Source organism: Physcomitrium patens, chromosome 11 (assembly GCF_059467195.1).
Source record: "Physcomitrium patens ecotype Gransden chromosome 11, ASM5946719v1, whole genome shotgun sequence".
NCBI lineage: Eukaryota > Viridiplantae > Streptophyta > Bryopsida > Funariales > Funariaceae > Physcomitrium > Physcomitrium patens.
Window position 1 is genome coordinate 1,398,937 of NC_143420.1, and position 12,157 is coordinate 1,411,093.

Sequence of the window (12,157 nt, forward strand, 5' to 3'; positions counted from 1 at the left end):
TCCATGACAAGCATACAAGTCAACTATCATGTGCCATTTATAGTGGAGGTGAAAACATCACTTTGAAAGCAAATTATATTGCATTTTCTATTCTATTGAATTGTGTAGAAGATCCAAGTTGTTATAATATGTAACCTTATATCAAGTTGCTCTTGTTTCATTACTTCATTTACAACATCGTGCATGCTGATTAATAAACAAAGAAAATCATATATGTATATGTTATTATTTTTTTTGTACATATATTATTTTCAACATATTATTGTATCTACCAATTATTTGATTTAAGTTATGTTACATCTATACTCTTGGAGTATCAAACCAAAAGGAAAATTCAAAAATAAAACACTTAAGCATGTATGACAAAGAAATCATTCTTGCATGTGATTGTGTTTGAAGTATTAACATTGTCACAGGCTTTATTGAAAAAGCATATTTTTCACAACTTCAAGTGATCAAAGTTTGAAAGTTCCAAAACTAGAATAGAACCAATAAAATATAAAATAAAAAGAACAAATAATAAATAAAATGGAATTTCAAAAACTAGAAAACAATCAAAATGTTTATTTAAATTGAATATGCATGTAAACATGTTTTAATGAGTTGAAATGTGGCATTATAAAAAGTACATAGAATATCATTTAGTTTAGCTTAAATTCCAACTCTTACTATTTTGTAAAGATATAGAGCTTGTTTTTAGCTCTTTTGCCACGTGATAAAGGAGGAACAACAGGAAAATAAATGAATAAATAAATATACATATGTGTGTCTATTTATGTGCATCCTCAAAAAGCTTAAAACTGCAAATGATGCTCACAGATAGAATCTGTAACTGACAATCAATATGGAATGGATCAAATACAATGCCTTGCAAATACCAAGAAGCACAGTAATATTATATAATTAACAAAAAGATAAATTAATCCATAGTTAATAAAAGCGTGCACAATGCCATAGATGCAACGGTGGACTCGGCCATGATTGCAAGGCATATCCCTAACTAAACCCTGATCCATTGTTTCAGCAAGAATTCTAATGCAACTACAGTGTAGCCCCAAAGAAACAGACTTAGTATTTCTCTATTTAATGCTAATCTATGCTTTAATTGGTAATGAGGGAGGATAACCATAGTCACTGAATAGTGAATGACTCAAATACTGCCATAATTTTGTGCACAAGGAACCTTGGAGGCAGAGACGGATTTTTCCCCACAAATCTGAAGCCTTAAAGTGGATCATTTTTAAAATTTGAATTTTTTCAACAAAGAATTTATATATATATATATATACACACACACACACATATATATATATATATATATATATATGACAAAGTAAAGATGTGGTTGACATAATCCTTGATGCCCCATTTTCCCTAACCCATTGAGAGAAGGTGAAGGTGAGAGTAACAACCATTGTACATTGGATGTGGTCCTCCATTGTTCATTTACTTTAGGGTGTGGCTGGAGGGAGAGTTAGTGATGAAAGGCATGGTTAGGTGACAACAGATGATTCCCCTCAATTATCAACTGAGGAGGTCATCAATGCCTCCCATTTAATATCAAAAACTAGAACCCAAACCCACCACCACACCCCCAAATTTAGACCAAAATTAGCATAATGTGACAATGCAATTAAAGCTGGGCCAATTGCCATGGGAAAGAAAACTGAAAGGTGTACATTGCCATGGATTGGGTTGTTATTTAGCTGTTTAGAAGATGGTCCCATGGAATCATATGATTGAGGGGCCACAGCCATTTTGTTGAATAGAATTAAGAAAAGGTCCCAAAAGCCCCCTCCCATATTAACTGGGCCTCAGTTTCCAATGGGCCATCCCCTTCCCACTCACTCTGTTGAGTTTGGAACCTTTGGGAACCTTAGGGGAACAGCTTTGAGAACCGTGAAAGTGCAAATATGTGAGGGCATTGTACAGAGTTTAGCTTCTCATGTAGGGCCATTTTCTCATTGTGCCTCAGTGCTTAGGGACAAGTAGTAGGTTTCAACTGCAAAGCTTTCTATTTGTATGTATATGTATATATAGACAAATATATTAAAACGAAATAGTAGTAATACAACACTGAATTTAATAAAAATTCAACCCCCATTATTTTTAATGAATACCTACAAGTGTGTTTATGAGTTCCACAAGAGAAGGCTTTCATACTGCTTTGTTGCATCCCCCTCTTCTGTTTTTGTGGGTGGACCCTCCATAACTCCCACTATGTAAGCCACAAAAAATGGGCTACTTAACATCCAGATAATGGCTTTTGGAAGCATCTGGGACACCATTGATTAACAAACAGGGCCATCGCACCTGCTTATTAGTTGAACACACTGGGTGTTGTAGCCCACCAATGCTTTTTTAGTTGTGCAGAGTGTAGGATAAGAATCCAGTGTCTCTCACCATAATGCAAAATCATGACCTATGCTACTTAGCTCATGAATGTGGAAGGTGATCCCATGGCTAATCCAAAATCTTTTTCCCAAATTATGATCAAAAGGAATTAAATTCGAGATTTCATTTCAGTTAACAGAGCCTCACCACCTGGCCTTGCCACACTGGAGCTGGAGAATTTTTCTTTTAGCTACAACTAATACCCTTGGTCCAGGTGGCCTTTTGTAAGAAAACCCAATCCATTTGTTTGAAAAAGGAAGCAAGAACTATTTTAAAGCACTACATAGTATTATGATGATCTCACTATTAATATAGCTTAAATTTATTAATAATGTCATTTGACCTTGTGCACTAGTCCCCCTTCAATGTGAACTTCAATGCTTTGAAGAAAGGGACACTTGCATTTGTTAAAGTTTGAGACAATTTTCATTTGTGTCATTAAAATATGACTTTTAAGTGTGGATAGAATCCAGAATGTGGGTGACCATGAGGTAGTGTTGCTTTAGCACAGAACAAGCCATAGATATTTGAAGGTTTAACTGAAAACAAGGCCACAACAAACATTAAAAAAAAGTAAAAAGAAAAAAGAAATTGAACATAAAAGATGAAATCAAATCAACTAACTTAATACCCTACACATGCCCACATTGTCTTATGAGTTCCATTAAAGAACAGACAAGATATTACAATTGGGAACCTTGCTGATTTAAGAGGCCAAAAATGGGCTTAGGTTGTGAAGAGTCCACAAGGGGGCTTACTCACTTGTGCCCAGCTGGAGAGAGCCATAGGAGCTCACAGCAAAGCAAAGCAAAGCACTCCAGCAGATGGTACAAGCTGTAGCCTAGCCTAGTCCTTCCCACCAGTGCTGCTACAAGTAGGAGTTAGAATGAAGGTTTCACAGCAGGGAGACATTCTCAAGTTAACACTGGAAAGAAAAGTATCCTGTGTGTGTTTTTGGGTGTGTCTGTGGACATGGGAGCAGTGTGGTTGATGCTATTGCCCAGACATCAGCACAGTTCCTTTTTCAAAAAATAAAAAAATGGAAGTAGTAGTGTTGCAGAGAGGCATTTGGAAATTCCAAAAATCTCAAAATAGGGTTTCTTTGTTAATGTATATCAACTATGTAGCTTGTTCTAACTTCTTCATGTGCACCTGTGTTTGACATGGAAAATGATTATGGACATAATAAAATTGAATAAGGCATTACACAATACCAGTAAAGCAATAAAAGAAACAAAAATAAGAGACCTGAAAATTTACCCTATTCATGACACCACACTTTCAATAAAATAACATCCCTTGGTTTGTCAAAATGTGCTAAATTTCCAGATATACATATATACATATATACATACACATTCTTTGCACCTTCAGTCATCATGTATGATTCCTATTACATACACATATACAGACACAGAGAGAGAGAGAGAGAGAGAGAGAGAGAGAGATGTTTGAATTCAATTGAAATAAGAACTTTGACAATAATGAGTCTATCAGGGTACTTAAGAACCCTAGAGCTCCTAATGTCAAGGTTTACTTCATGAACCTTCTCTAATTATTACTGCAACATCAAGAGGTGTACCGCGAAGCCTTTTCTAAATTCAAAAAAAGTTAACAACGAGTTAAAACGAGGCCGCATGTAGTGGTAACAAGGATCTTAACTGTAGGTCTACTACATACGGAGGTGAGCAGCTGCATCTGAAATTGAACCCTAAGGCCCCACATGATGGCACGTAGAAGCAGAGCCTAAATCGGCCATCTCCTGTGACCTAAACTTAGACCAAAACCTGGGGCTCGGCCATTGTGGCAATAAGCGGCAAATCTGAGCCATCCAAAGGCAGCTCACTATATTAAAGCCACGGGGAGTACATTCCCTGCTTTGTTTCTCCCCCCCTCCGCTCCCCTACCCTCCCCTCCCCGCCACTCTTTATTTAGAGGGGTTGCTAGTGGAGCCCCATCTCCAAACCAGGAGCCAAGATCCCTTTCCGAGCCCATGTTCGCCTCATGTGCTGGTGTGTGCCGAGGTGTGCTGTGCTCGTCGGGAACGCGGCTCCCCTCAAGTGTTCACGATCGGGGACAATTAGAAGTCTGCGACAGCCCACCATAGAACAACCGCAGGTATATCCCCCCCCTGCAACCCCGAACTCATTGCAATGTCAGGGCTGCCAAATACCCTCTAACAACTTGCACTGCGAAGCAATTTGCCCCTCCGCTAGAAGTATCTGGAGGTAATCAGAACGGGCTAGAAGTAGCTGCGAATCTATTGATTCCTGATACGCCATAGCTGCTTATCATGCCCATTGCTGCTGCTGCTGCTGCGTTAGAGAAAAGACAGTTGGAAGGATAAAAGATGTCGTTTTCTTTTAGCAAGCCATTCACGAACTCTAGTTGGAAGGATGGGGTGGCCCCATAAATTAGCCACCTGAGTTTTGTAAAGTGGAGGGTTGGCAGAACTTTACCATTGCGTGATGTCATATGGACGATGCTGTTCTGATTAACTTCACCCTTAATGTCAACTAATATAAAATTGGAGCTATTTTGGAAACAAACTGATTGTGGGGTGTGCTTGCTTGTGTTAAGGCATTTGTAATTCGTCTAGCATCTTACTTCCCTCCTAACATTAAGGTCAATTGAATTTGAAGCTAAGATATACTTGATTTTTTCCATGGTCTTTAAGTTTAAAAATTTTAAGTTTATGTAAATCACATTGAATTTATATTACATCTTACTCAAAGTAAGATAAAATAAATATCACTAATTTTTTATATTTTTTGCAGTAAGTAATATGAATTCGTTTAAAAAGGTATCTCAACAATATTTATGCAGGTCTTTGTGACAATAGTTTAGTGTTGGTGCAATTCATTTTTATATTATAAATTGAGCCAAAATTTTATAAGTTTCAGCACTACAGTATTTCAAGCTGACTTAGTTTGATATGATTGATTTATGAGTAACCACAAATCAAAAACATTCTTATATATATATATATATACATATTTAAGAATGTGGGAATATGTATGTATATATATATATATATATATATATATACAAATATATAAAGTGGGAAAACATGAACATGTTACTAGTTATTTATCACAACCCAGCTATATTTTTGTCAAAGTAACACACAATTAAACACCTATGAATATGCAGTCAATGATTATTACCTTGGATGCATGCTATTAATATGATACTATTAAATTTACCAATTTACTGCTAATTTGGTCCATGAGGGGGTCAAGAATCCTTGGATGCTATTTGTATGTTTCCATATTTGGGTCCTAAACAGACTATATGAAGTTGTGCTACAGCAATCATATGCCCTTTCTTTACTATTAAAATACATCTTATTTATCCACAAATTGGAATTAGTGTAAGTTATATTGAAACACATCATGATCCATTCAAACTGATAATTGAATAAGAATTTCAACTTTTTGGTGTCCTGTTTTCTCCAACCAATTTGGACCCTGCTTCTGTGCTCAAACAGTATTTCATGTTATGCTTGTGGAGTTGATCACATGTTTCTCATGGACAAATGCTACATGCCACTGAGATGGAAAATAAAGAACCATGTAAATTAAGAAAAAGGAAAAAATAAAATAATAGCACCTGCTGTGTAATGTGATTATAAATCTAACCTTCAATTTGTACAATTTATTATTTAAAATAATAATAATTGGAACCAAACTACATGTGTGTGTCTGTATATATCTACATATGTATACATACACAAACATGCATTTTTGGGTAGGGGCAGATTTTCCATTTACCTTGTACTATCATGTTTCCAAGTCAACGCAAATGTCTCATAGCTATAACTTTTTCCCATTGGACTTTCAACACTAGGACTTCAAATTACTACTATTATTTTAAAGTTTAAATCCACTTCTTTATGTGTGAAGATACCTACACAAATGAAAGTCACAAATGCATGGATGCACCACAGAAATAGAGCAAACAGCAAGATGAAGAGGAAATGATGTCTCTGCAGCTCTTGAGATGTTGGGTTTGAACCCCAACACCAACAATGGACACCATTTTCCTTTCCTGACTTGTGGATACTAGGTATTCTTTATCATTCAAAAAATATATATCATCTGTGTCCATTGCCATTGGGCTATCAAGATCAACAGGCATGTCAAAAGGTTTTGAAGTTGCCCAGTGATTGTTTGTTTGTTTGTTTGTTTTGTTCTGTTTTTCTTTGCTTGTTAAGTTGGATAACTGGCTACCAGAGACATTCATACCTTCCTGGTTAGGAGTCCAAGATTGGTTTCTCCCTAGACAACTGAAGCCATGTTAGCTGTATTTTATTTCCTGGGCTTACTCAGCATGATAACCATACATTTTTTCTGTCATACTGGGAATTTGTACGTGTTATTATTGTGCTGTTTAAACAAAGTATTTCTATTTCCTCTTCTCTTCCCTTCCTTTCTCTTTGGGGGTGTTCTTGCAGACATCTACCACTGGAGGTTGGAGCTACTGGATGCAAGCATACAGCCTCTGTTCAACTCCTGGGAACATGTTCCCAAGTCAGAAAAGCTTACTTGGTGGTCATTTGCCAAGCACAGTCCAACCAATCCCCACTGTACTCCTGTGAACCTAAGCTGCAACAAAGTCTGCCATTCAAGCATAAAATTTTCCCATCCTCTGCTGATCTCTCAATGTGAACACTGCCCATCATGTGTCCAGCCTCATGGGTTGTGTTACTTCGAGGTGGGGCCATCATCCTTAGTTACTGCTAGTGGTAGTCAAGCAGAGCAGCTTCAAAATAGTGCACCTTTGACTTACAAAGGAGCCACCAGAAGGATTTTCCAACATGAAAGATAATTGGAAGTATGAAGAATGTCATCTATTCTTTTTAAGCAAATCCCAAAAACCTTGAACATAAATTTTGTTTTATTGTTTGTTTGTTCCTCCCCCTTTTGTCAGTACTTCCTACTTATCATTTATAACAAGGATCACATCATTCTCCAACTGAAAAAAAATAAAAATAAATTATAATTGTTGGGGAATGTTCTCTCGGTACCCAATGAGTCCAATTTAAAAGAATAATTCTGGCAGCACAGCCAGATTATCACCATTTTCCGGCCAGCAAATTCTCCATGTATTCCATTCAAGCTTCTTCTAAGTGCTCATCTGTCACCATGTTGAGCTCCAGGTTGTGATTCACTTGCTTTGAATTAAGAAATGCTGTGTGTGTCATACAGACAATTCAGTGGTTACTGCTTACATATGTGTATAGGCTACTGTCCAGCAAGCAGTTCTGTTTGCAGAAAACTGAAAGTACTTTGTGTGCACCTCACAAATGAATGCTGTCTTTTCTATTAGTTTTGGGTTCCAAACATCTGTTATCCTCCTATCCAAACAGAATTGTACCTGGCAGAGCAGACATATGCTTGGAATTGGTTTGTAATAGTATCCAAGAAAGTTCTTCCTGACCTAAAGCTCTTTATTCTCCAGTTGCCACGAGAGGATGGATGTTTCACCATCCAGAGTGCCTGTAGCTCCACTTTTACCCATGCACATCCTGCACAAGATTTGAAAGCTCAAATTGGCAACCTCCCCCACATGTGTTCCCCTCCCCCTTTGCAAGAAGAAAGGTAAAAACAGTGGGTATATGAAATATGGAAGAACATCTGAACTTGGGTAAATGATCTGAAAAAATAAAAATAAAATAAAAACTAGACCTCAATGCATTCTGTACACGTGGGATAGGACATGGATGGCAAGGAAAGTGCTACAACACAAGGAAGATAGAGAAATTAGATAGAACAATAGAGTTATACTTAGTGGGGTCACAATCAATCCCACCCACAAACTTAGTAAGGTTTTATAACACTCCATTATCTGCCTGAAGAATTGACTGGAAGACACTGGTAACATCTATTATAGTTTTTTACTTTAATAAGAATAGGAGTAACCCCCATGCATTTCTAAAAAAGAAAAAAGGAAAAGAAAAGAAACAACAGAAGCAGTGCGTGGGCAAGGGGAATTGGATAGCAGTGCTAGTGTGATGAACAAATAGGAGATTTTAAGTGAAAATCTGACTAAATTTCGAGTTCCCGACAGAACCTCCCCCAGTGTTCACAGTTGAAGAGGTTGGTGAAGAGATACACGAGGTGACGCGTTCCAGCGCTGCGCACGGTCACGTTCCCACCAAGCCACAGTATCCCACGTCTGCCCGATCGTCGAACACGGAAAACCGGGACCAGGGGTGGACGGGACTGGGGAGATGCCCGGGAGTGGAGTAACGACGAGCCCGGGTATCGAGGAGCTGTTTGTTGTCAAAGCGAAGAGGTTGGCAAAGGCGCGGCGAACACGGAATGTGGGGGGGGGGGGGGGGGGGGGAGGGCAGGGCTGCTACTCGCGAAAACCTTGCGAGCCGGATCGACCCATCGCTGGAGAATCGACTTGGTTATGCGGTTTAGCACCGTTGTGCAGGATTCTGGACGTGGACGAAGATAAAACCAGGCTCAGGGGTGTCAGAAAAAACCCTGCTCTGAACTTTTTGCTTGACATCCAGTGGTTGATCTGTACCTCACGCCGGGATCCAGACAGATTGAGTCTCGTCTAGCGGTTAGTAGAGTACAAAAGAGCAGACGTTGCTTGAAACAGAAGCGTAATTAGATCTACAGACACAGATACACTTACTCACTCACTTACACACACATACTCCAGTGCTTATTTGAGTGGGTCAAACACACGGTAGAGGTGCTGAGTGGAGTGTGCGCCGCTGAGGGTCTGATAGAACCTGAGTGCAACAGCTGCATTGTACCATTAGCTCACCCGAACCCCGTCAGTGAAGCTGATTGTGAGGTTGCACACTTGGTAGTCTCCAAGTTGTGCTCGGGTAGGCAGAAACTGTAAGGTTATCATAAGTCATTTGTACTATGTTGCAGTACTGCGTGGTGCTCAGTTTTCGCTATTCCAACTCTCGACAAGTTGATGACACAAGCAGCAATAGCTGGAATTGCAATATAGTAGCTTTCTTCGACGCTATTAGTTGAATGTGATTCTAGTCACGTTCTTCGTGTCACTGTGGACCTTGGCTAGATTCCGTGGAACTTGTGCTGGCTTCTACTCATGTAGGAAAGCCTCGGTGTTTTCTGCCACCAATGGCCGAAAAAGAAAGATATAGACAATGTTGAAGACCATCTAGATGATTAGAAAAACAATTGAACTCAAGTACTTTGAAACTAAGAGTCTCAACATTTTTTGCAAATTCTGAGTCTGCCTTGTAGCAATATTCTTTGGTAGATCTCCCCTTCTCTGGAGGTGAACGATTTCCCTTCAGTCCTGTGTGGAGATCTCGCTCTGCGAGATTTTAATTGAAACATTTAGAAAAATAGCACCTCTATAATGGCCGTGGCAGCTCAATCTCTGTCTCTTTACAGCGACACTGGCCTCTTTTCTCAGGTGGCGCCTGTGTCCAACCCCACTCTCATGCTTAACGACAATGGGACAGTTTCTTATGGATCTGCGACGCTGTCTAGTGCTAGCGGACAATCCCTGCTATCAAACTTTGCAGACGGCTTCAGTTTCGGCAACTCCAGCTGGTCGGACACGCCATACACACCGTACTCATCCATCAGCTCCTTCAATTTTCCAAATTTTCCAGAATCTTCGAGTTCGGAGGTGCTGTGCTCATCCGAAGACCACTCTCCTGACCTTCTCCTGATGGGTAGCCACTCCGACTTCATGAGCCAGATCAATGTAGCACCCCCCAGCTTGGTTAGCACTCCGGCGGTCATGCACCCCAAATTGGTCAGCACTTTAAAAAACATGGTAGCGCCGGAGCCAGCCTCACCGCGACACAGCTCTTCTCAATATTCTTACTATTTCTTCGACCAGCAGCTGACGTCCCAACAGCAGGCAGCTAACTCGCAGCATCAAAATGATGCGGCGGCGCACAATCCCTTGTTGCATTTTCATCATTCGGCGGATCTCAAGCCCACCGTCGATGTGTCCAGTAGTGTCAGTGAGTGTTCCCAAGCTATCCCACCAACGTGCTCACAATCTTTGAAGGTATTTTCCTCTTTCATTTCTTGGTAGATGGTTTCGTTTCTACGCTCGCTAGCATTTGGGTTTCACTGGAATATCATGTTTATCAACACAATCTGCATGTTTACTTTGTCCTTATGAGACCCTCGCACATGTGACTCTAGGTTGAGAAGTCAGAGTCAGAGGACATTATCGAGGCGGCAGTGGTATCCGTAGACGTGATTCAGAACCGACGCCCTTTCCGATGTCAGCATGAAGGGTGTAACAAAACCTTCAAGAACCCACAAACCATGAAGATGCACCACAAGACGCATTACACGGACAATACCTTCAAAGCGGGTCAACAGCCCTTGCCCACTCTGAGCAACTCTCTCAAGGCTGGGCACAACAAGAAGATCCCTTCTCGATGTCCTAAATGCAAGAAGACTTTCGTGGGTCTCTACGAGCTCCGCAGGCATTACGGCCGTAAGCACTCCGAAGGCGAGAAGCCTCACGGCTGCCGAAAGTGTGGCAAGCGATTCTACATTGAGGTAAACAACTTCATCTTTACTAACATATCCGAAGCCAATATCCTTTTTCGCCTATTCATCATACTGATCACGTACATTACCTTGACCAAAACATGATTACTGAATTTGTCCTTCTTTGGCTGGTTTAGGTGGATGTCCGAGACCATGAGAAGCTGTGCGGTGAGCCAATTGAGTGCAAGTGTGGTCTCAAATTCGCCTTCAAATGTAACTTGGTGGCGCACAAGAAAGCTCACCCGGCATGTCAGGATGCCCAGACCAGCCTATCGACCTCGTCGACGACTTCAGGAGGCGCTAGCTCGATGATCAACCAGTCACCGTCTTCCTCCAGCGACTCTGACCAGAGCCCCGGCGGAATCAACTCCCCACCTTCTGGCCGTGGAACCAAAAGACCTCGCGAGGAGAGTATTAATCCTGAAAATTCCTTTCACAGTACCCCACTTCCGGAGCTGAAAGACATTCCCGAGGCGCCCCAGTTCAAGTGCGCCCGCCATGGCTACTCCGGCAGCCTTCCCTTCTCCAGCGAGACCAACAGTTCTTGGATGTCCCTCCCCAGCATCTCTCATTATCCAGAGGTCCCCACCTTCTCGCACTTCAACCCCATGTCCACGGCGTCACTCTTTCCGTCCCCGCAACAGAAGCCGTCGGGTTTCTCATTCAAGCTGCGAGAACCGATGTCTTTTGATCAGAGCTATCCCGGCTCAGTTGCAGGTTTGGAGATGGGGATTTTAAATCAGTTAGATTCTTCCACCAATTCTTCCCTTCAAAGCATGGTCCGGCTTACCTGAAGGTTATGATCAATGTATTCCTTTCTTCTGCTGGGTTCCTCACAAAGCCAGTGCGCAGCGAGTAGTCCATGTCTTGTAATTTTCCAGTCGGAAGTGTTTTCCGTGGAATCTCATAGACTTTGACCACGCCTCCCATCACGTGTGGTCAATGTCTATGAGAGATACGAGCTAACTGTGGAGTCTGAGCACTGAAGAGGTGAAGGAGTACCGTGGTACGGCACAAGGATGTCTTAATATATTCTTAGGAAATCCGACAAAAATTGTAAATCTTTCCACCGTACGGGGTAGGTTGAAGGTGGAATGAAAATAATACTAGGTCTGAGCTGCATACAAGGGATGATAGGTATTTAACTCTGTCTACTGCACCCACACATGATTAATTCTTTTGATGGGTATTCAATTCAAGATTCAATAAATTTCCTCTGAATGACGAAATTCTTCAAA

The 12,157-nt window shown here is 40.7% G+C and overlaps 1 protein-coding gene across 1 annotated transcript; it reads left to right on the top strand.

Moving 5' to 3' along the window:
* Positions 1-8,904: 8,904 nt before the first annotated feature.
* LOC112288929 (uncharacterized) lies at positions 8,905-12,157 on the top strand. The gene is made up of 3 exons (XM_024533683.3): positions 8,905-10,422; positions 10,563-10,928; positions 11,057-12,157. The coding sequence occupies exons 1-3, from the start codon at positions 9,757-9,759 to the stop codon at positions 11,711-11,713; spliced, it is 1,689 nt and encodes a 562-aa protein (XP_024389451.1). The 5' UTR covers positions 8,905-9,756; the 3' UTR covers positions 11,714-12,157.

Bases quoted from the DNA above. Each gene is read 5' to 3' on its own strand.
- LOC112288929 (XM_024533683.3), top strand. From the start codon at position 9,757: ATGGCCGTGGCAGCTCAATCTCTGTCTCTTTACAGCGACACTGGCCTC. The intron at 10,423-10,562 runs GTATTTTCCTCT...ATGTGACTCTAG, and splicing joins CGTGCTCACAATCTTTGAAG to GTTGAGAAGTCAGAGTCAGA. The intron at 10,929-11,056 runs GTAAACAACTTC...TGGCTGGTTTAG, and splicing joins GCAAGCGATTCTACATTGAG to GTGGATGTCCGAGACCATGA.